Source organism: Phasianus colchicus, chromosome 1 (genome assembly GCF_987193195.1).
Source record: "Phasianus colchicus chromosome 1, bPhaCol1.hap1.1, whole genome shotgun sequence".
NCBI lineage: Eukaryota > Metazoa > Chordata > Aves > Galliformes > Phasianidae > Phasianus > Phasianus colchicus.
Genome location: NC_143436.1, coordinates 16955392 through 16981386, shown reverse-complemented (window position 1 = coordinate 16981386; position 25995 = coordinate 16955392). Strand labels below are relative to the sequence as shown.

The 25995-nt window shown below is 35.1% G+C and overlaps 1 protein-coding gene across 1 annotated transcript in view; it reads right to left on the bottom strand.

Annotated features, from left to right (window-relative positions):
• The window catches only part of TBC1D22A (TBC1 domain family member 22A), a 153846-nt gene that overhangs the window by 32399 nt on the left and 95452 nt on the right, over positions 1-25995 (bottom strand). Inside the window, exon 12 of the mRNA XM_031603071.2 lies at positions 5405-5500. Coding sequence (XP_031458931.2) covers positions 5405-5500 — 96 coding nt within the window. The remainder of the gene's footprint in view (positions 1-5404; positions 5501-25995) is intronic.

Sequence of the window (25995 nt, the reverse complement as noted above, 5' to 3'; positions counted from 1 at the left end):
TTTCTGGTATCTTACATATTTCTATAGCACATAATCACCAGGAAGGATTTTCATATTAAATTTTTTAAACTAAAGGCAGTAACTCATGCAAGCACCAGTATAAAATTGCACAAATTATCTTTCATAAAGGATTATAAAGTAATACTACCCAGTCATTTAACATAAGAGAACATGTGAAGAAAACCATTTTAACACGAGGCAGATATTGTTCAAAGACTGCAATTTGTCTTCCAGGCATCTTTTTATTCTGTCACCTCTGTAACTAACTTATAATCCCATTTTAAGGTGCAAAGTTACACTATTTAACTTGTGTACCTAACGCAAATACACGTTGCTGACAAGTATATAGAAGTAGCATTGTGGTAGTGGGTTTTGTTTGTTTGTTTGTTTGTTTTTAACTTTTTCAAGCAATTTTAGCTAACATGCAAGCACCTACTTAAGCAGAAATAGGAACAGAAGGGACTTGAATGATCACCTAATCCCAACTCACTGTCATAAGGAGGGATATCTTCCCCATGACCAGGTTGCCAAAAGCCTCATCCAATCTGGTACTAAGCAAGTCATGGGATGAGGCATCCACAGTTTATCTGGGCAACCTATGAAAGAAGGGATCAAAGCACTGAAAGATGAGTTGAGATTTCAGAAGAGTGGTAAGTAGCAGTGAGCTGTGCTGATTCTAGTTCAGTGCTTGCTAAACAGAGAAGGAAAGCCAAAACAAACTAAAGGGGCTGAGGGTGCTTAGTGCATCAGTAACCTAAATACACCCTAAATGACGTTCATGCAAACACGGGCACTGTGAAATGCTTCCAGCAGCCTCTGAAATAGGCAACCACCTTAAAACAAACATATGCAAAAAATGAAGACTCAGTTTAAGAATAAACCTGATCACAACTTCGGAAGACACTTGCTTTTGCCTAAGTAATAGTAATAACCTACATTTCCTTAAAATGTTATTCATCATATGAGGTAGAAAGATGATGGTTCATCTTTCATCATTTGAACTAACATTAACTTGTAATATTTCACTTTCATGAAACATTTTTTAAAAGTCAAGAGCACTTTTCAGCATTTTACTGGAAAAGACTGCTGCGTATACATTCATTTTGTTCATGAGGTCAGTGAAGCTACTCCATAGCATTTACTCAGAATTATTTTAAAGATTATATAAATCAGAAGAAAGGACAGTCACTAATCCAAAGATTTCATTGCTCAAGTAAGTTTCAATAGACAGCAAGTTCACAGAAAGGTAAAAAGAACCAACACAAAACCATCGATGTGAATGTGACTAACAGCATCATAGCCTATATGCCAAATCTATTCCATGCATCGCAGAAAAATACAAGGACTGAGAGAGAAGTAGCAAGATCTGCATTACGTGCTCCATTTAAATAAGATGGTCAACAAAGAACATAGCACAGATACTTTTCTCAATAACTCAGGAACACGTGATGAGGCTGTCATCGCCGGCTGATAAACTGGCATTCAAAATCTCAGTACAGAATATGAGATGACAGGTAAGGTGTTGGTATTAGTCCATTAAGGGCCTTGAAATAGAAACCACCTATTTTTCCTTGGTGCCACATAGGAAAGGAAGTTACAGAAGGTGAACAGTGAGAAAAAATGATGGACTGAAAAATGATCTTTACAGCTTCTTCGCAGACTGCATGAATATAAATGAAGCAAAAATGCATTTGTCAAAGCCAAAGAAAAGGACATTGTAGTAATAAAGATGTGGGTTAATGACAGCATGGGTGTAAATGTCTGCTGCATAGAAACGCCTGTATCTTAGAATGATGAAAAAAAATATCTGCAAAACAGATTTCTTACTGCAACATACTGAATATATTTTTGTAGCTCTACTATGTCAACAAAATTATAACTTACTTAAACTGAAAATTTGAACTAAATCTCTAATATCTAACATTTAAATCAGTATCAGTCCAACATTACTATTAACTTATTTTCAGCATGACAGATAAATCTGGTCCCTAGTGTTCTGTTTCCTTACAAATCTGTCAAATATCCTGTCCCTGACACTATTAAATTCAACAGCTATATTTTCTATTAATATTTTAATTCTAAATATGCTCAAAATCATGCTTGAATGTTTTATCACTTAACGTTATCAGCTACTCATATTTCTCCCACAAATTAGGGAAAATTCTGGAATTACAGCTGTACTTAAGAAAATGAGTAACAATAAGTCAAATTCGAAGACAACAGTACAGTGATTCCTTGCACAGATGCAAATCAAGTACCAAGTAGTAGTTTTCACATTTTAACACTTCCCCTAGCCATGACACAACCACATGACAGTAACAACTAAAATAAATATAAAAATAAAAATGAAAGCCATCCACATAAAAGATGTGATAAGGGTCTGTTATCATGTATAGGTGAACATTTGATATGTAAAAATTGATTGCTTTATACGAGGAAGAATAAACATCACACATTTTTATTAATTGATTAGGTTGTGGAAATCTAGAATAATAGAAGCAAGTACCTTAAGAGCAAAGGTTATATCCTTTGTTCTGTCTATAATGCTACTGATAACATACTTCAACAAATGATAAGAATAAATAAATATTGCCTAACCTAGCATAATCAAAATCTTTAAAATTGGCCTTTGATCCAAAATCCACTCAGTGTCTCATCTGGTACATGACCACACCCAGTGTTCTGGGGAAGTCATTCTGCCTTAAAAATCTCATGAGTTTCTTCACTCTAATGAAAGAGGTCAAACAGACGTGTAAAAGAGAAATGTGAATTTTCACAGTAAGCACTAAGGAACCAGGCATCCTTACTGATCAGCAGACCTGTCTCAGTTATTTTATATGCAGAAAAATGCATATAGCATACACCGTGTGCAAGAGAAATTACTGGACATATGTACTAATGATTCCCAAAATATTTTATAAATCTCAAAATTTCACTGCAAAATGTACTATACCTAGGACTTCTCAATAATGTGAATTCAACGCAATCATATTCATCCAACAACATACACTGAACTTCTAACTTTTCAATGTGGTTTAAAACTCTATTACTTGAGATCTGATTTATTTCCATGGAAACTGCAACAGATACAAAGAGCACAGTAATACTTTTTGATAAAGCGAACTCTCAGCTACAAAACACTTTCTCTCAACACAGTCAACACCATTACCTATGCATTTTCACCAGCGATGAACAACAGCCTGCATGCTGTGCTCATAAAAGTCTGCACCTAGAGGTGACTCTCCAGTGAGTCGGCCCCACTGAGGAAATTCACACTGGATGTTAGGAAAAATTTCTTCTCTGAAAAAGTGGTCAGGTGCTGGCACAGGCTGCCCAGAGAGGTGGTTGAGTCATCATCCCTGGAGGTGTTCAGGAAACATTTAGATGTTGTGGTTTAATAGGGAAATATTGGTAGTAGGTGGACTGTTGGACTGGATGGTCTTGGAGGTCTTTTCCAACCTTGGTGATTCTATGATCCACTGTCACTACTCTTTAAAAGCACTATCCACCATCTCACTGTGCTCACATCCACTGTTTGGTCTCCAAAAAATCTTCAGTAACTATTAATGAATATCAGTGGGTGTCACTTTTTCTGCATGGAGGAATTCAATGACAGACCTTTGCCTCATACACTTCCATGTCAGATGCCATTTTGTCAGACGGCCCCCTCTGCTGCTATTTCTCCCATACAAAATGTAACCATGGGGGAAAGGCTCAACCCCTACTGCCTTACCAACAACATCCACCTCTGAGGTCATGGGTCACCATGATAAAACAGGAGACATTACTTTCGGAACAGCAGTCATAGAATAAGTAATGGTCTACAATACAGCTGTTGATAAAAAAGTGGAAGAATAGCGCGGTTTTTTTCCCCCATGGGGGAGAAGCATCGCTTGCTGAATTTATAAACAATTTAGTTTAATCATTTTAAAAGCTGATGTTGTACAATAACGGTGAAGCCTTACAGTGATGACACTAGCAATAGCATATAGAACCTCAAAGTTACTAATTGCTTATCTATGTGGTAAGTGACCTAAAGCAGTATGATAAATGTGTTCCATTGTGTTACTGATTTATGTACCTTACATAGCCTATAAGAAATTAAATCATAAAGGCATATCTTATGTATTACATTAATGAACTAATCTGAGCACATGTAAGGAGAAAAGAAATCATCACAGCACTTCACCTTGAGATCATTAGTGCTATAAACATGGTTGCAATGTATTTGATAGAGAGGTGAAAATGTTAAAAACTTTGGTGCAGGATATCAGTGGAAATTAAATTAATAGGATTAGCAGTGAACAATTATATTTGAGAGGTATGACTACCAACACTAAAACTATTTTTGACAAAATACCAGTATTATCAGGTAGTACAAAAGTAGTTACATCATGCCTATATGGGTTTATTTATTGCAAAGATAGACAACGACAGTTAAAGTGCACTGAATAGACTGTTTTATAAAGGACGATAAAATAGATTGCAATGATACACAGACTCATACAGTGGCTCACTTGTACAGGGCAACAGAGTTCAGTCAGCTGAAGGGAAAACAAGCTGGTAACAGGCCATTTCCCTGGGGCAGGAAATGGTGTCGGCTTTGCAGTGTGGTTTGTTTACAGCCAGCCTGAAAACAGGCCTTTAATGCCTTTTAGGAACTGCATGTGCATCAGAGAGAAAAATTAAATATAAAATATTGCTTTGAAATGGAACTGTCGCCAGTTTGCAAATGCAACCGAACTTTTACGTGGGTATGGAAATTATTTGCCTATTTACACTATTCAAATCCCATTCCAAACAACTAACAGATATGCTCCTTGCTAAGCAAATGGAAGGTTTTGAAATGTAAGACCCAAAACAATCACTTTTACAACGCTTTTATTTGGCCCTTATATTTGAAATATAGGCTTATTACTTTTGAAGGTTGCTTGCCTTGCTTTTTTGAAAGAAGAAACATAATCTTGTAGGAGTTTGCTGCTACATTATAGAGATGGGAATTCATAAATAAGGAACTCCAGTGATGTATTTAAGCTTTTTAAAAAAATCCCATTACCTTTTCAGAAAAAAATTTTATGAGATTCCTAGGATTTACTTATCACAGCATCTCCAGAAATCATTTTCTTAACATCTGTCTCAGTACAAACAGCATTTTTTTTCTTTTTTCTGTTTTTTTTTTTTCTGACCACACATTGTTTGTAGTCTGTTTGTAGTCTGTTACTTCAGGTCTAACAGTTTTGGAGGAACCCTAACAAATAGTTATACATCTTCATTCCTGTTGCAAGTGTTTCTGTTTTGTTATAAATTCATCCCCACATAATGCCTGGAACCTAAATTTAAATAAATTCCTCCCTGTGATTGATGAATATTCACAGATTTTTGTATTATTCAATTCTTTACTTACCTGAAAGTCCTTCTCCTCCAGAATCTCCTTCCTCCATCTGACAAGGAAGGCAGCACAGACATACAAGTGGAAGTGAGAAAAACCCTCTGGTTCAGACTAGAAAAAATAAAAGTAAGAAAGAAAAAACATCATTACAATGCATACTTCTCATTAAGATACCCTCCAACTGCTTTAATATGACATTCAGTACTAGCCACACACATCACTTACACTGCTTTCTACTGCTATCACAAAAACATTTGCATTTTACCTATGACAAACTTATTCATAACTGTAACCAGAACTAAGGTGAAGTATGAATTTACCTCCCATACTTAAACTCATTCTTTACAGATGCCATTCTCCCATTTCTGATGTTATCCAGTACTTTATTACCTACACTGTGTCATGAACGTATTCTTCATCTCCATTATTAAGATTACTGTAGCTCCATTTGAAATTAATAGCTTTTTATTATAAATTCTACTATAGTAAACTACAAGAGCACTTTAAAACTATGGTTTATAGTTATTAAAACTAAATCTTGGTCTATGTTTGATTGAATTAGAAGTCAACAACTTGAATTAGAAGAAACAACTTATTATATAAAATTTGATAAAACAATATATATATTTAATTTCTATTAAACTGAGAAATATTTAAAATATTCTACATAGCATTTGTAACAGAGTGATAAAGTAATCTTACTGCAGCACCAGAGGAGAAGGAAAAACATCCTCCTTCTTCTCCTGTCACTCTTGGCTGACAGAAGTGCTGTTACTCTAATGCACTGCAGGGTTGGTACAAACACCATGTGAGCAGCTACTGAAACTATGGATCATGCTGACCAAATTGTTAAGACTCATGAAAAGAGATAATGTCAATTATTTTCAGGGAAGTTTTAAATTTTAAACTGCAGTTAGTTATTGTTGGAACCAGAAAAGGAAGATTTTGATTATAATATCCTTTGATAACTTCTCCTATTCTAGGAAAATTATACTTGAATAACACAGTAAGTTAGCACAATGTAAAATCCCAGAACAGACAAAGCATATGGTAATTTTGACTAGAACTCTCCAGAGTTTGTCTTTATCAAAGAGATGTCCAATTTACAATATTAAAGCTATCATTTTACAGAATCATGTACTTACAATGATCCTCCTGAAAAATCCACATCTTTTATTTTAGTGCCAACATTTCCACTGGGATGGAGGTCTACTATATGTTAAAGTGTAACGTATCTCAAAAAAACATAGTTGCAAGAGAAGAGGTGCTACCACTTACCATATCAGATATTACTGTGGCAATATTTAAATTATTAAAAATAACTCTAAAAATGCAGAAAGCCAATTCAAAGAAAACAACCCTCTTCCTACTTTATTCTGTAAATTCAGAGAACATGCTGTATATTTTTAAATTCAGTCTTTGACAACAATCTTTTATAACCAAAGCATAAACAACAATGTTTTATAAAACCTCCTTTGAAAGGATGAAAAAGTATTTTAAAACATTTAAAATCAAGTCTAGAAACAATAACTATGTTCTACATTTTCTCAGCACTGTATAACAAGCAATTTCTCACTTGTAACATGAATTTTAAAAAAGTCCTTTAAAGTAATATCATTTATCCATACGTGAGAAGCTCCTGGGTTTCTCTGGAATACACAGAATTGTCTCAGACATGACAATCTTTCCCTAATTTGGAAAGCAAGCAGGGTACTGAAGTCCAGTGAAAAGAGAGAGCTCTTAACACCAAGTTAACAGTCTGTGCAAGAAAACATCATCACATCCACACATGAACAGCACTTTCTACTCTGAAGGGTATTCTATCATTGGTAAAGGCTTTCAGGCATATTAGGAACAAGAGCAGTAACAAAGAAGAGAGAAAAAGGTGGCATTGCTTGATGAAGTTTGTCCTGCTTTCAGACTCCTTCTATGAACGACTGTTCCCAAGAGAATGGCACCGGCCATCATTTGCAACCAAAGGGAAAGGAGGAAAATGACAGCTTAAGAATAGAGGCCAATAAAGGTGGATTGAGACCCCTGAACAGATACAGGGAAGTACAGAAAATAGGAAGAATATTCTTGAAGATGAAGCAGGAGACTGAGCAGTTTGTAGACAGGAAAATTTCATTTAACCTAATAATTATTAATGAGTATAGTTTATGCTTTAGGTTATTTGCTATCATAGCAGAAGGAAATAAAGATTCGCATTTCTTTAATGATACGATATGAGCAAGAAAGAGGAAATAGGAATTTGCACTGGTATTAACATATATGTTACTTAACCACTCTTCTCCCCACTCTTCTTATATGAATTCTTGAAATGTGTAGGGAAGAAGGAAGAAGGATTAAAGAAACCTACATGGAAATTAAAATGCTACTTTCAAAGTTAGTTTACAGGAGCTGTTGTGAAAATTGTTCATTTTGCTGTTACACTAACTCACATAACCACTGCTAGAGGTAGTCAAATTAAATCCTCATAGAATTATTTTTTTCTGATAATAACCTAAGATTCTGATTTTAGATCCAAGAATTTAGTCTGTTATCACACAACAAGAATTCCTCCATAACCACAAAGTCAAGATAAGTGGCTTAAAAATTAACAGCAGATACACTCAAAAATGTAATAACGTTTTATAAAAACTGCAGAAAAATATCTGAAAGTATACAAGAAATTTTTCTCTTCAGCCTTTTTTTCCCCCAATACAATTTTCTTCAGCTCTTTTAAATGAAACCAAATAGGTTTAAACATGCAATTTATTAGAGAAAAAAATGCATATGTCCCTATAGGTTTAAAAACTCATCATGCTTCAGAGATAAGCCTAGGCTACAAAGTATTTCCAATGGATAGTTTTAGACAGTTTTGGAAATTGAGTAAAACAGCTAATGCATAATTGCCTTTTCTAACACCTGCTACCTATTATACTTCTCTATTTGTAGCTTTTGAAGTTATGAACAGTTTGATCTCTAAATGTACAGAAATACAGAGTACAAGCTAAAAGCTATTTAAAATCAAATGTAAACAATGACCTTGATTTAAATATTTTAGCAAAAGATCTCAAGACAGATGTACAACCTTCCAGAAGACTTATTTTGAACATATTGCAGACGATTCAGGGCACATTATCTAAGCACCATCTGTCATTATCAATAAAAATCATTTTGGTTGTTAACATCACAAATATCTCATTGCTCTGCAAATGCTGGATCTCCGCTACAGCTGAAATGAAAGGCGTTCTTTATACTGCACTCCCCTAACTTCCTCATTTAGACAATCACTGTCACAATGCAAATTTTGCTGCATGACAGGACTGATTATTGTCTAGTCAATGATTAGTCTAACCTGCCTCCCATACGCTGGATGCTTCAGTGTTTAGGGAGGGCAGGTACATTTGCTGAGAGTAAATATAATACATGATTATTTTTGAAGTACTTGGAATGATTAAAGCTATAAACTGTGTCTGTGTTAGGTAATAAAATACCACACTTAACACTCACATAATGGTTCAGAATTAAGGACTTCAAAGCATTTTATGATTACAGATGAATAAAGTAACTTTATGCAACTCACAGGTCTTCCCACTTAAGCAAGAGCAGACAGTTTAGATGTAAGAGGCTGAAGTCATTTTACCCCCAAATACCCAGTATTTCCCTTAAATTTAAGTGAGAAAAAGAGAAAAAGTTGGATCATCACAGAAGGTGGGATCCATCACTTGGGAGCTCCAGCTCCCTAGGTACAGAATCAATCTACCCCAAACCTGAGACTCAGAACTCCAGTCCAAGAAGCATCACAGCACCAGAACGCTGTTAAGAGGTCCACCTACATTTATCATAACTTATTTGTCCAAAGATTTTTGCAACTTTGAGCTTTGTTTTGCAGCAAAGAATTCCAAATATATGCTATACAGTGTGTCTGTATTTAAACAGACACCTGCTAATTCTATTCAAAGCTGTTCAGTTATCACAATCAGAATATGAACAACTCCTTCCTATTCACTACCTTCATTTCATTAAGCTCTCACTTTGTAACTCCAGCATCTTCCCTGCCTTTTCTGCACATTAGAGTGTTTTTTTTCCTCCACCCCACAGTTCTCATGTACGGGTTTTACTACCTTTAGTCAGGACTCTTAAGCACCGTTCCTTGCAATTTTCTGTTTCTGAAATAGGGACCAAACTGTATACAGGAAGCAAGAAGCAGACAGAACATAAACATACAGCTGAATGATGATATATTGTTCTCCTTTCCTAATAATTTTTAGCTTTTATTTTTATTCCTTCTTATCTGCTTCCAAGCTGTTATCTACCTCTTGTGTTGGAGCGTAGAAAACTGTCTGGGAGCCTGCAGTTGTACAGATAAAGGTAGGATTTTTCCAAACACACGCACAAAATCACTTTATATTTGTCCACATGGAATTTCACCTACTATTTACTGCCTGGCTTTAAGAACATGAAGTCCCGCAACTCCTTGCTGTCAACTCTTATTACTCTGATTAACTCAGTGTTGTCAGCAAACTTTGTGGTTTCATTCCTCCATCCCTTTCTCCATCACTTAAATAGAAACTACTAAAGTCTCATCGAAAACTGTAGATAACGTGCAATTTTCCTTAAATTTGAAACCTGCCTGTTGACTCATACCATCTGTTTCCTAGCTTTCAGATGATATCCATACAGGGGCAATCCTTTTTATTGCACAGGAGGGTTATAAAAATAACTATTAAAAAGATCTATTAGCATTCAGTTAGCACATTATGGATTGTCTTCTATTATTGCTTTTGTTTCACCTGACTACCCCCAACAAGATTGTCCCAAAAGCAACAAGCAACCAACAGTGCTTGTCTAAACTGAATCTAATCCAACAATAAACGCAGAAAAAGTTGAATCATTTAAGTTTTAAATGCAAAACAAAACACAACTTTACTTAATGGTACGACCTAAAAGCAGCTGCTTCTAATTCAAACAGCCATCAATTTATCTGAAAATGTATGCATTTGTTTTGTATTTTCATTAAAACCAATCTGATCTAAACAACACTTCAAAATGTAATGGAAACCAGCATTTTCAGGTCCTAACAGCAAATCAGAAGTATCCTGTACAGCAAAAATATGGTGCAAAAATTGTTACCTTAACCTTTACTCCTTCTACTAAGGCCCTTATAGAACGACTGCTTTTAAAAAGTCCTTTGCAAGAACTGTGCTCCCATTTCCTGTATCTGCTAGGAATGTTCAAAAATGTATCTTACAATGGGATATTACCTTTGGCAGATTTATGCTGAAAACTGAATGATAAGCCAGTTTTCATAAAAATTAGTAGCTGGCCTCTCCAATCTGGTTAACAACAACTTGGCAACAGCTCCCAGAAGAAAATTTATGCAATAAATTTCTGCTGTTAAATCCCAGCCACAAGGAATACAGATCACTGTACACTGAACTATTTTTGGATCGATATTTTGCCTCAAAAGAATGTTGTATACCACATGCAAAATTCATGGTAAGAAAATCAACATAAAATGAAAAGGATGTTATTGAACGCTATTTACTTGATTTGATTGAACTATTATTTTAAGAAGCATCTTTTATATAGCTTTCCATGGTAGCTTGTATTTTGAGAACAAAGTTTAAATTGTCTTCACTGGCTAACATGTTCAGTTCAAAGAGAATTTAAAATAACCAACCTCAGGTGTGTATTTGACTTTTTGTCCTAGCTTTTCCAAAAAATAAAGTGTGGGAAGAAAAATACACCAAAACACTTTTTCTCATGTGGCTCAATGTGATCGATTTAAAGATTTCCTCATGAATGGTAGGATGTCAAATGGATTCTTAGTCAATGAGGAACCTCCACAACCAGTACCAAAACATGTCTTTCTTCTACAGTTACTTTTCTTCTCATGGGTATTCAATAAAAGATGGGAAAACAAGGCATTTTCCTTGAAGAATGCCTTTGTTACAAAGATAATGCTGAACTCCACACAAGGAGAACAATTATAATCTGAAACACGTATTTCCAGTGCTACTTTGAAAAGAACCTTCATACACATACACATAAGAAATATACACAATAAAACTACCAGAAAGCATGTTGATTTTTTTTTATGTAATTTGTCATGTCAGTGAGCCCTTTCTCAGACGCAGTGAAGAATGACCATTAGTTGTACTTTAAGCTTTGTACTTACTGGAAAAAATATTATTATATCTGCTGCTTTGAATTTCTACAAAGCAGAAGGCAACCATACTAGCTGTTGCATAGGCAGAACATAGCAAGAAGAGAGACACAGCAACATGAGCAGGAAATTCTACCAGGATAATCAGTCCTTACAATTTTAAGTAGCAACTAACAATATAATGCTGAGGGATGATACATAAAAATCCTAGCCAGTATACATAATTTTGTTTCCTCTGGTAAGATAAAATAAATTGTTTTCTGCAAGTTTTTCTTCTGTGCAACTATTTAAGATCAGAAACTTCAGCAGCAATAACTAACAGATTATTCTAGGCAGGTGCCAGTTCATTAACAAATGACAACCGCATAACATTACAAGCCTCATCAACAAAAGCAGATAATTTACCCAGTTTAGGTTTTAGACAGTGGATGATTATTTACAGCTATATTTTCTTTCATTTACTAGATTTAATGTATTAAAGAACAGAGTACTTTGGTTAGAGCCATTAATATGGTATCTAAGTATTTTACCAAGTCACGGCACAGCATAATCTCTTAAAGAAGAGAGTCCCTCAGCAATTAACAGTGAGCATCAATACACCCTTCATTTCCTCTAGCAGAAAGAAACATAAGCAAATGGTGTATCTTATTTCTTGCATGAAATTGAAGCTGAAGAATACACTTCCCTATGCACTCTTGGTCTTCGGTTTTTTCCACTGCAAAAGTCCTGAGTAGTCAGAGCATAAAAACTAGAAGAGGATGCGAGGACATGACACTAGCCACAGTCTTTTCAAAAATGTACACGTGCCTGAAAAATGTAACCCTCTGGCTATTCCAAGGAAATTCATTTTGCATTCTTAATTGACTCAGATGCCCCACACTGTAACTTAAAATCTTTCTTGGATGAGAGAAGTTATGGAAGTAGGGACTGAGCCACTAAAAGGATGAGGTACAGTAAGACAAGGGTAAAAGCAAAACTGACAGACTAGCAGCCCCCCAGCACACTGAGTTTAAGAAAAACTTTTCTAAAACAAGTTTTTTGGGTTTTTGTAGTGGGTTATAAGACAGATTTGAATCAAAATTCCCAGACAAAATGTTTTCAATGACACGCACGTTTGGGATATTGGAACCTTAAGTCTTCTTTTATTTTAAGCTCAGCTTAAGGTTGGGCTTCAATTATTCAGGCATAGTACTCCATCTGGAAATAAATTTGTTTTGAAGTTTTCTGTTAATTAAGACTACATACATTACATCTGAAATCGTTACTTCAATTTGAAATATTTAATTTTTTTCTCAAGTTGTGACTAAATGCCAATTAGTTGGAAAATGTGGTAGAAAAAAATAAAAGCTGCATTGCACTGAAATGAAAACAGATTTATTCACAGAATTCTCCTTAAAGATATGCTTTACCTTAACAAAGCACACACTAAATTCAGGTCATTAGTAAAAACATGATGCAACTGATTTAACGCTGAAGAACTTTGTTTTAAAGCAAAATATTTTCATACAAATATTAACCTGCTTTAGACAGACTACTGAATTGAAAGCACAGAGATACAGGCACCATTTACAACTTTTTCACTGTGACAAGAACTTCAGAAGATCACGTTAATCAACACCAGATCACACTACATCCATACTCTGCTTTTAAAAGGTAAATGAGCACAAATGAACAGTGTGACTAATATTTACTGAACTAATTCCTGATGTCACCTTTTCACTTTCTAAACTATTTACCTCATGTATAGTTCTGATTATTTTTGCCATTCATTCCCAGTGAACCTTGATGCTGGGAAATTAATTAATGGATACAATAGAGAAACTGTCAGCATTGCTTAAATACAGTTTCAGCATTGGCTTCATTTACATGTAGCCTTTTATTCTAAACAATAGGGCTGCTGATTTTTTTGTATTCAATTGTTAGTTCATTAAGAAGAGCACAATGGTATCCTTTTCTGCAGATATTCATTGGTTATCACATTTTGCTCAAATATGTAATCCATGATCAAGACAACCACTAGAGCTTTTAGCCCCAGAATTTCAAAGATACTGAAAGCTGCATAATTGTTTAATTGCTTGATTAATTGGCTATAGCGTTATCATATTATTAGCTTTAATAAAAGTTATTCAGTTATTCAAAGCAAAGTAAGAAGTGTAAGATCATTACATTACAACTGAATAATTTTTGAGTAACCAAACAAATGCATACTTCATTTAGGCCAAAAGACTAAACTGAAACAAACAACATCTAAACAACAGTATTAAAAACTAACAGTTGCTTATTTCAACTTCTCAGAAAATAAAATATTCTTACTGGCACACTATCAAAATGTATTTCAAATATATCCTCTCAGTGTTGTTAGGCCTCACATCAGTTCCAGATATGGAGGCTTTAATGTTCAACTTCTGGACAGAAGTTGGTATAATGACTGCAACAAACACTAAAATGAATGATTACAACTCACTTGAGAAGGCTGCACACAGAGGATGCAGATCTCCTCCTGGAGATATTCAGAAGCCACGTGGACACGGGCATGGGCACCCTATTCTGACTGAACAGAAACCCTGCAATCCTCAAACACCCAGTTGTAAAATCCAGGTAACATTACGTCAAAGTAACACGTAAATGTTTTGGGAAGATTTCTAATTAGATTCCAAATAGAAAACAGCATTGATATTGGCACAATTGCTGTCTACAAAGAATAGTTTTCTATTCTGATAGAGCTTTCCAAGCTTACCTATGACATACAGTCAGGAATAAAACAAAAGTTTTCAGTTCAATCATTATGAGGATGGTCAAGATACCACACTTTTGTTTTTAATAACCTTCTCTTACCATTAAACCACATCACAAATCTAGCAACAAAATCTTTTATTTCCAGTCACCAGTAATTCTCTAGAAACTAGGAAATAGTTGGAATCAATATTTTCCTCTCTTTACTGGCCTGCAAAAATGTGAACACTTACTCATGAAAATACTGCTTTCTTGCAGAGCAATGCTATGTGAATCAGTCTCTACCTGAATGCATGCCAATTTTCCTGAATGTTCAATCCCATCTCATGACAATGATCTAATTGCAGCTTTTCGTGACCACATGACTGCTTAACAATATTCTGTGGCCTCTGAGCTTTGTGTTTCATTTAGCTGCTACTAAAACTATCATACCAATAATGCCACAGAACCTGAAGTAGGCAGCTGCTGAATGCAGCAGTATCTTAACTGTCACAGATTAGACAGAAGTATAACACCTGAAAACATCAGTCAGCTGCTTTTCAGCTACTTCTAGCATAAAAGCTCTATAGTATGATTGTGCAAAACTGCAGCTTTAAAAAAAGAGTAGACGTCAAAAGCAACTGAGAAGCCAACACTATTACTCATCCCAAGTATCTGCTCAGTATCACGAATGGAAATGTTAATAATGCATGTATTTTAATTAAATTCATTAGACACTTAATAGCTATCGCCAGGAGCTTGATCTTATCTGAATGAAAAAGATTAGCTGCTTCTTACCAAAACACTTCATACAAAAGGCTCATCAAACTGATACAATAAAAAAAATCCTCTTCAGACCATTTCTACTTCCATCCATCAACTGATTTTTACAGAAACAGAATAACAGTGATGACAGGGTGTAGCTTCACTGAATCCTGATCAGAATGTGGAACCGCAACTGACTTGAGAACAAGTTAGTTATTATTAGTTATTAGCTCCAACAAAAATATTTTCTCTTAATAACATTATTGTTCTGAAGATGCTAAAATGGCTCAATGGATGCCATAGCTTCCTTAATACTTAAATTTTTCTAAGGATATTGAACTAAGGGAAGCTCTTAGATTCAAATCTTCTCAAAATGCTGAAAATTAAAACACTCTGAACAGCAGAAGAGTCAAGTTCAAGTCTGCACTAATGACCAGTTTTCACATTTGTACCACTGATTGAAGACTGTAATGTGAAACAAAAGACTTGTGTGAGAATGGCAGCACGCCTGCAGAGCTGTTGCAATTTGTTTTACCAAGGTTCCCTAGAGGATAACACTGATGCTATAACTCCCATCTCTGAAAATCAAAAGTTCTGACTGGAACGACAAGAGTCTTGTTCAATTAGTGAACGGGAACACACATACTTCTCTCCAGTTCAGCTGTACCATACACTAATCATTGATGCCAGTCTGACAGGGAGACTCTAGTTTTGCTGCCTCTCAAGAGCCAAGATCCAGAATGCTGCCAAAAGAGTTCCAGTCCACTATTGCTCCTTCATGTGCGCATGACTGAGACTGGAACCTGGAACACTGTCAGATTCAAAGAACACTGTAAAGCCCCAGTGTGCAAGTGAAGAACACTGGTGCCCAAATTGTCTTCTCCTCAGGTTTGCCAGTGGAAGTAAAGAGGAAAGCCAAAAACAGACATATAGCACATATCAACTCCTGACTACATGACTAGTGCCAGTGTGAGGGTTTGGGGTCTTATTACAATGGGATTTTCCATGAAGATTATAAACTGTTAGAGAGGGATGGCATCCACCTGCCTAGAACAGGCAGGGCAATCTTCAGCAGCAGGCTGGCTAACCTAGTGAGGTGGACTGAAACTTGCCTAGAACGTACTTCTGTTGGAAAGCAGGACATTTAAGTCATTATGTGTTTTAATAGCTCAGACATCATTCAAGCCACAATTACAGCTTCACACAGTTCCTAGTCACAACATTTCTGTGAGTACAGGACACAGAACCTTTAGCAGAAATTTGAACTAACCTAAAATCCCAGTCCTACTGAAATAACCCAAACTCTATATACTGCATTAGATTCCTAAACACGCCTCAGAACTTTCAGAAACATTTTACAACTGATTTTATTAATGCCATCATGAAAGTGTCTACAGAAGTTATAAAGAATAGCAGCTTAAAAATATAGTAAAAGAACAAAAAAAATGCACTTCCATTTAATTTCCTTAGAATCTCTTTCATAAATTATAACAAGCAGTAAGGAGACAACCAAGGAAAAAAAAAAGCCACATTGCCTGGCTTCAGGATGAATGTTATCAACAAAATGACAGAAACAAATATTTAGCAAAATAACAATTCAGTCTCTAGCAAATTACAAGAGAAATCAAACAGAATATTGTCTACCTGATCTATGAACAAAAATAATAATAGATGTATATCAAAATATAATCTAACTGTGCCTGTTCTTCAGCTTCCTAATATTTTTCAAATTAAACTGATTTTCCCTATATTATTTTGTTTATACCAGTGAAGACTAGTCTGAACTTCAGTTTATTATGTTGCAAAAAAAAAAAAAAAACAACAAACTACTTTGAACTTTTAGACTGTAAAATGTGACTAGAATGTACTTCTGTTGGAAAGCAGGATGTCAAGCTGTATGTTCAAACATCAGTTTAAGGTATACAAGTGCTTTAATAACTCACATATAATTTAAGCTGCAAATACAGCTTCATTCAGTTCCTAGCTAAAATGTATTTTATGCAGTTCACAGAACAGTGGAAGAGATTCTCTACTTCCAATCCTCCTACTACAGGCAGAGACACTTTCTACTTGACCAGGTTGCTTAAAGCCCAGTCATCCTCAGTTACTTTATACATTTTACTGTTCCTTGACTTCCAACTCCCCAAAGTTACTATGATTGCCAGTACTCATCGCCTTACATCATTTCAGAATTTTTTTTTCATAAAAGTTATTACCCAGGCTAGTATTGAAAACTTACCACTATAAAATTCCTGCTATCATGGAACGGCCCTGTGGAAAGATGAAACTCACCATTTACTAACAGAGTTTGTAGCTCATTCCACTGCTATTATCAAAAATGTGTTCTAACCAATCATTCCAAAAGGAGCTGTGAAAGAAAGAAATCAGTGCATCTGCAGTTCTAGTTAAGATTTACACAGTGAAGAGACTCCCAGAGCCATGAGGAAACCACTTGTCCAAATGCAAGGACAGGTTCTGGGACAGAAATACTGATGTTAAATAACTAAATGATTCTGAAGTTCCACAATTTTCAAAGCAAGCTTCATGCTACTCAAGATGGATCGTGGACACCTTTCAAGAATCCGTATTTGGTCACATAATTTTGAGGCAGTATTCTATCAAGAACATTTCTACAAACGTTTTTTTTTTTTTTCCTGTTATCTCAATAAAGCATGGCTAGTCCTAGAAGGCTGTAAAAAGCCACTATAACCCGGAGTCTTAAACTGTAAACCAAATTAATACTCATTTATGAAAAATGACAGGTGCTGCTATTATGGAAATAAGTTAAGAGGTCACCACGTACTGCTCACTGAGAGCCTACAGTGATTCAAGCACCAGATTCCAGTTTCCATAAAACGCTACAGGGCTACAGCATGACAAAAAGAATTAATTTAAGTAATAATTAAAAATATATGAAATAGTAAAAGAGAAATGAAGAAAAATGGTATTTCAAAATATATATATACTGCAATCATACAGGCACTTAGTCTATGCTTAAATAATTAATTTCAAGAAGTGGTAACAAAAATGAATTTCAAAGTGTATATTTATAGAAATTTCAAAAAGTATTTAATTATGAAAATGTTTGTTTTTTTAATAAAGCAGATGCTTTTCGATCTTTTAAAAACAAAACAGCTATAATCAACTATTTAAAGATAATTTGTCCTGAAATATTAAACTGAAGCTAAAACATACTTGAGAGACAACTTTTCTCTATCTGCAATCTACACTTTAAAGTAGTATCATTAAGCAACGTTGTTTATACCTTTCAGAAAGGACAGACTGATTTATTTTCCTTCTAACACGCTGCTTTTCTGCAGGTTTGATAAGTTACTACAAAGAAAAGATCTAGTTGGAAGAAAAAAACTTTATTAACAAATAGGAAGACTATTAGAACTAAAGGCCTCTGTCATGAAAGTGCTACTGTTAATTTTGTTAAAAGATATTCAATAACAACATACACAATATTTTTTTCACCTATATTTTCACCTACAATTCACCTAACTATTAAAGGATATTTGGAAGATGCAGTTTATATTGAGCTGACCCTATTTATTATTTTATAAATGAGTTTCAAGTAATCTGCTCCCCATTTATGCAAAGAAAAGAAAATGGTAGACTGTTAAGGTCATCTGGCCATTTTTCTTTTTGCAAAAGAGAAAAAGCAACTGCACTGACAGTATTTAAATACAGGGAATGCATGTGATTTCCTGCTTCTATCTACTATTATATGTTTCCACTCTGAAATTAACTATGTCTTTCTTCCCAGAATGCAAGAAAACCTGCTTTATAGCTTTTTATATCTATTTAGCTTATTCTAGGTATTATAATTTCACTACATGAAACTTGCATTTTCAATACTATTTATTGTGTTTCATAAAAGTTCCATTACAAACAAATTCAGAGCAAATGTAAGTTGGAGGCATCATTTTCATTTATTACTTTTCATAATACCTTTTTCTTTCCAAGGTATCAAAACAATCTCCAAAATTACTGTCATTGTTCTCAAAGACAGATAAAGGATAAAAAAAATCACAGCATACAGAGTCTAATTATTGTCATCTATCAACAACAACAGAAGACATACTGAAGTTATACAATGCAGTGTACAGTAATCACACGGATATTTAAGATGATCCAATTTATGGGTATGAAAGCTTGGAGTTTTGGTAAGATACATTTTCAGATTGCGTGAGTTATATTTCTCTAATAAACAGACACCAGGAGGTCAAGGGGATCCATCTGGAGAAAAACGGAAATCTCTTTAGAGCTTCCCTTAAGACAGTTGATGACACCTAGGAAGGAAATGTTCCAGTGATGACTGAGAAGAGTAGAAGAAAAATTATGAGAAAGAACTTTGGGACGGTGCCAGACAGAGCCAGAAAGACCAATAAGATGCTCAGGAAACAAAGAGTTTGATGAAATAAATCTTGTGGAGGCAAAAGAAGCCTCTGATGAGCCAGCTAGTACTCAGAAAGACATTAATGACGCAGTTACTGCATGGTCTCGGGTTGGATCACAAACGTTATTTTGAAATACATCTCACAATTATTCTTGTATGTTAATATTTTCTTTACGGTGCAACACACATGCAAAATGATCGTGGCTTGCCTTGAAGAGTTTCTTTCCATAGATGCACTCCAGCTGCATTACACTATTTGTCAATGCAAAGTCAAACCTGAAAGGAGACCTATCCCAGAAATACACATTGAATAGAGGTAAAGTTGCCCACAAATTCCTTTTACTTCTCTCTTAATTTGTCCCCTTTCTGAGTATCCAGTAACCTTTTTAGGATAGTATAGGCAGGTAAGACCTACCCTCTTGCTCACAACAGAATCAGTACAAAGTTCTTGTATCTTCTATTTCTATCACCACTTAGGAGGATAGTAGAAAAAAAATGGCAGTAAGGCTGGGTACTTGACATTTATACTCTCTGCAAGAAAAGACGATCAGAAAACTGAAGTATTTTACTTTCAAAAAAGTTCAGCCAAACTAAACCATGGAAGAGCCTGTGATTTTATCTCAGCCATCTGCTCATTTTATAAGCAAAGAATGTTTGATACACTGGAATAAATTCAAAGTCTTCAATCTGTCTCCTGTCTAAGAAAAGCAAGATTCTGCAGTTTAAAAATGGGGAAAATGTGATTTCCATTACTTCCTGAAGTATTAAAACATCTCTTGACTCCAGACTGAGACAGAACATTATGCCCAATTTTTATTTATTCTGGTATCCAAACCTAAGTAAATACTACAAACACAATTCCTTCTACCACTCAATATAAATTGAATCATTCACAGAGCTTGGTAAACATTTATCATACAGTTCTTAGCACGCTGGAGCCAGACACACATCACCACTTTCCTTCTAAAAGAACAGGGCATAGCTAATTCATAATTATTAGCACATACTTTTGTTATTCATTCTCTGTTAGAAAGCCTGGACATACACAATTGCTAGTCCAGCCTCCAGCAGTAATAGTATTCATCAGTAATCTTCTTGTGAGCCTTTACAATGGCCCTACTACTTGACTTCAATCAGCTGTAAAGCTCCTTTATTCTGTTATCACATCAGTGTGAGGGAACGAATGCAAAGGATTGAATGCCCTCCTAAAGGAGTACAGCCGTGCAGTTAGCATAGCAATGAGCTTCATCTGACACTGCCTAGCGCATTCTTTCACACGCTCTCACTCTTGCAGAGGAATGCAAGCACGACAAAAATAAATAAATGCTTGTGCAAACGCTAAAAAACATACCTACACAATAATATACTAAATAGAGCATGTAGCAAGTTAATAAAGTATTTAAAGTTAATATAAACAATACAATTAATAATAGAGGTAAGCGACAGCAGATGCATTCCATTCGTCAGAAGAAAGGAATGGGCGGAATAATTATTCTGCTAGTGAGAAAGATTCCGAATTTTAATACAGTATGTCTCATCTATTAATACCCAGTTCTCATCTATTAATGTATATTTCTCATTAAACTCTTTTAATGTTATTGATGCAAGAATCTAAGCAGAGAATTGCTCTTGCTCATTACAATAAAGGGAAGAAAACAAGAGATACAGTCAAAAAATGAATGTCAGTGTTCTAAGCAGAATCTGTAGCTCAGTCTGTCTTCTCCGTACTGTTAGTGCTGTGCACATTGCTTTAACAGAATCACAGGGTTTAGCCTGGTGTGAAATCTCTTCTTTTATGCATCCAGAATCTAGACTACTGCATCTACAAAGCTATCAGACAGTGCAGGCAGGAAACTGAATTGTCATTCATAATTTAACATTGCTTTTAAGTGATGACTATGACAAAGGTTTGGTTGCTTTTAATTTTTTAATTTAAGATTCATCATCAGCAATAAACCATGACAATAATCTGTGCTTTAACAGGAAGAACAGAAGTGCATCTTTCTAGCTCAAGTATATTGGTGATTTTCAGTAATAAATGCACCATAATACATTTCAGGAAAATTTGCATTTCAATAGCTAGTTAGGACAAAAACATTTTCTAACCAGCTATAAAACAGTATTTTTCCTCTAAAGGAGTTATTTCTATAACTCCTTTCTTTTAAATTTCCATCATTTACTTTCATAATGACACTGAGAAATCACCACAATCTTGCATAACTCTATCAGATATAGAAGCGGCTGAATGCCACAAAGACATCATGAAGTTCAGCAAACAATATCTGAACATCTCCTAAAAACATTCTCTTTTTGGATATTCTGGAGATGCTCAAGGCCAGCGGGACGGGGCTTTGAGTAACCTGGTCCAGAGGGAGGTGCCCCTGCCTATAGCAGGAGGTTGCAACTACATGATCTTAAAGGTCCCTTCCAACCCAAACCATTCTACGATTCTCTTTTAAATTCATACTAGCTTGCAAGTCCACTCATTCTATGAACTGTTTATTTGCTTGCTTATATTCACTAAGATAATCCTATTTTTTCCCATCAATTAATATTTTTCATAAAAAACATCTTCCTTGCACGTGAGTGTATTTAAATTTCTGTGCTTTTCCAGTAAGTACCAAGAGAAAAGATGGTGTTATATACTGCTAAACACTTACTATTTAACCAGAAGAAGGTGATACCAATAAGCACTACATTCTGCAGTCTGTTTTAGAACAAACAGGAATACAGTGAAATCTCTCTGCTGTAAAATATCTGCCAGCATCAAACTCCTATCCAAAGAAGCAATCTACGTGTCTCTTATTAGGGATAAAGGATTAATGTGGCAAGTGAAGCGGGCTTCTGAACACTGTTTATAGAACATGAACTGACATCTCAGCATTGTGGAGTCACTCAGCTGATGACACTACCTTCAGGAGATGCAGTGATCCAGTGACATAAACAGCAAATTTTCCAGTAGGAATGTTTTAAATGTCTTTTTCTTCTGTATTTTGCAATCATTCTTGTGAAAAGATCAAAACTCAGGAGCAGAGGCTCCTGAAGGCCTTCCCCAGTCTAAGTACGTAGCGAAATTATTGTGTCTTCCCTAGTGCTAGACAGTAGTACATAGAATCTGTTGATATCCTTTCTAAGTAATTTATGTAGAGAACTCTCAGACAAGGAAGAGAAGGAAGACATCAAAAAAAGTTACAAAAGGGGTCTTTTTATTTTTATTTTCATTTTTTTTAGTGAGTAACTAGAACATTAACTAATATATGAATTGCAGACTAACAAACAATTATTAGAACATGAGGGCAGTTAACGTGAACCACATCACAGGTGAAAATGAACCACAACAGAAATGACTACTTCCAGTGAGGCTCAGAGACCTCTCAGTGTCTGAGACAATACAACACCCACAGCTCACAGTGTTTCAGTAAATAACATTACCCCAAACAACTAGGTTCTGCCAAAAGCACACTCCAGGAAGACACATGCTTGCTGAACTAAAGTCCTTTCAGCACTGTTGACATGCTGTTTTTACACAACATTAATGAACTTCTGGGCATCAATTTCAGCACTCAGTGTGAGACTAAAGTTGTAGTTAACCATGCGGTTCAGTCAAGAATTCTTCAGGATGCACAATACCAGACTGTACTCAATAACTTCATACTTCCAAAACAGTAACTAAATACAAAGAGTTTTCTGAATATACCATTATTTATTTGCATTCCTGTAACCAGTGAAGCACAAAAAGGATAAAAGTGAAAAACATAATACTGCAGTAGTAAGTAAAATATGTAATGAAGATTCAACTCCAGGAGGTCTACTTTTCTACTCATACCAGCAGAGTTTTTAGAAATAAAACCAGGACAAAAAAATTAGAGCAACAATTTGATGATTCTGGAAAAGGCTAAAATGATAAAATACAGGGAGGGAAAGCTTGAATCATACAAATATAAACTGAAATAACTCTTAAAAAAAAAAAATTCCCATTACATTTTAATATCAAAATGGGGAATTTATAAGTTACCTTTATGGAGGCTAAATTACTAAATTTTACTAAATAAAAGCACCTGTAGCATAATTCAACCTCTCCATAATTTTCGGTTAATGACCTACATTTGGCAATATGATAAAGAACCTAATAATGTATATTTAATTATTCACAAAATAACAGACTAGAAGAGAAACAAATTCAATATCCCAGAAGACTTCATTTTTCCATTTCTCATTTGGAGGGAAAGATAAAATGGATTTGGAGTCACAAGGTGGCCCTGTTTGCTCCCTGGCCAATTTACCTATAACATTAGAGTAAGGACTTTGGTTTTGGAAACTCTCTCTCTTTCATATTTTATTTTATTTATTTGCTTCAGTTCCAATCATATCGTATTACAGAATCACAGAATTGCCAGGGTTGGAAGGGACCTCAAGGATCATGAATCTCCAACCCCCCTGCCACACGAAGGGCCACCAACCTTCCCACCTAATGCTAGACCAGGCTGCCCAGGGCCCCATCCAATCTGGCCTTGAACACCTCCGGGGACAGGGCATCCACAACCTCTCTGGGCAGCCTGTAGCCTGTATTGTACTGTATTATCCCACATTTCACTACTACATTTAGTAAACTAAGTATTTTTCCTTTAGCTTTTTGCTGTTTTTCTTGTCTAAATCTATCATCCTGCCTTTCCCTTCCCTCAGCCCCAGGGTGTGGACCTATGGATGGGTCCCTTTGCCCCCCCGTCACAGAAACCAGGCTGAACCATGACACCATTTTATTTAAAAACAAGAGAACAAATTTCTCCTAGTCTCTGCATTTTCTTCTCCCACTCTTTGCCAAAAGAGCAATATTAGACTATAAGGTTGAACGCTATGAAAGTCCTTTCCACAGTGTTTTGAGGAAGTTTGAAGAATTCTGCCATGTTAGAAATTAAAACAATACATATTTCCAAATATATGTGCTATAAAGATCTATTTAGGATTGGCATTAATGCTTTGTGAAGAATAAAATGCTTCCAAGATCTACCTTGTGAGAATGCGGAACTACGTAAGACATAAATAATGAAAACTAGATTATTGGAAGCTGAAGGTCAAATCTAATGTTTGCTTGAGACCAGGAAAAGTAACCAGTGAAACACATACAGAGGAACAGAAGCCCTTGCTTCTGTGAGCAATCCTAACACGTAAGATAAACCATCTCTTCTGAATAAGAGTTTACTCTCATGAAAAGGACAACCTGTTATAATCCTACCCCAATGCTCCCTCCTGATGAATAATTGTTTACCTAAATAAAGGCTAAGTTCCTTCACAGTGGAAAAAAAAAAAAACAATTTTGGATAACCCATAGATAGTTCTGTTACAGTCTTCAAACAGAATTACCTCAGTATTTCCTGTTCTGTTATTATTTTTTAGATATTTCAAAATATGAAAATTTACTGCAATTCTTACTAAATGCTCATTAAGAAAAACTCAGATGTAGTCAGTACAAAAATGCCTCACACAAAAATCAGAAATTTATAATGGACCTCTGTTTTAAAACATGACTTAGTCTGCAGGCTGAAAGATAATCAAAAAGGTAGATAAAGTGGATTTTGTATTAATCACTAATATTCATCTATTCTCAAAAAAGAAAAATGTGAGAAAATTTCCTTGACAGAAATTCAGCATTAAAAAAAAATTCTACAAAAATTTGTAAATTAGGTCTTTTAAAGTATCAGCTATACATTAACAAAGTGTATTTTAAGTATTGTTGATGAGCAACTCGTAGGATATGGGTTTTCCTTTCTCATATCAGCTTGCCATTCTCATTTCTAAATCCTTTTCACTTTGACTCATCCGTGCTTACTTTCTGCTGAGGAAAGGGCATAAAAAGGCTTACTAGTTCAAATACTTAATGGGTTTATGAAGAAGAATGTTGTAAGAAGGATTGCTTTGACAGCTTGATTAGATTAACACAATCAATCAGTTTCAACAACACATACGTTGTCCTTAGAAATACTGGCACTACAGCTTCCTTAGTGGATGCTCCAGCATTTGAATTGAAAAGCATTAATATAAAATCTTTCCCATGCAAATTTGGATAGAAAATGAACTGAAGTATACTGAATAAGGGTGATGGCATTTACAAACACACTCATCTCACCAAAAGAATAAATTAGCAAAAGTGAAGCATAACCACCTGCATGTTTTTTTATTTAAGATGCATTTATATTTTTTAAAAAGTACATGGAATTTGTAACTAGTTTATATATGGAAAATAACTTCACAATTTTCCTCCACACAAATCCTTAAAGGATTTTGAATACCTGATCGTATAACAAAAATCAGATAAAGAACATCACTATATACATCAGAAGACAAGATTTTTGTCCTTGTTAATAGCAAGTGTTTCAAGAAAATTCAATTTAGGATGCCAATTTATGAGAATAAAGATGAAGAATAGTTTGGTTTGTGTCTTACTTCACACTTGATTTAGCCTTGGATTTTGCTTCAGACTAGATTTAATTTTAATCCCTCAATGCAATTTTCCCAACATTCGGGTGGTTTCAAACTACCCAAGGCACTGCCTCTGAACTGATGTCTCCATATGGA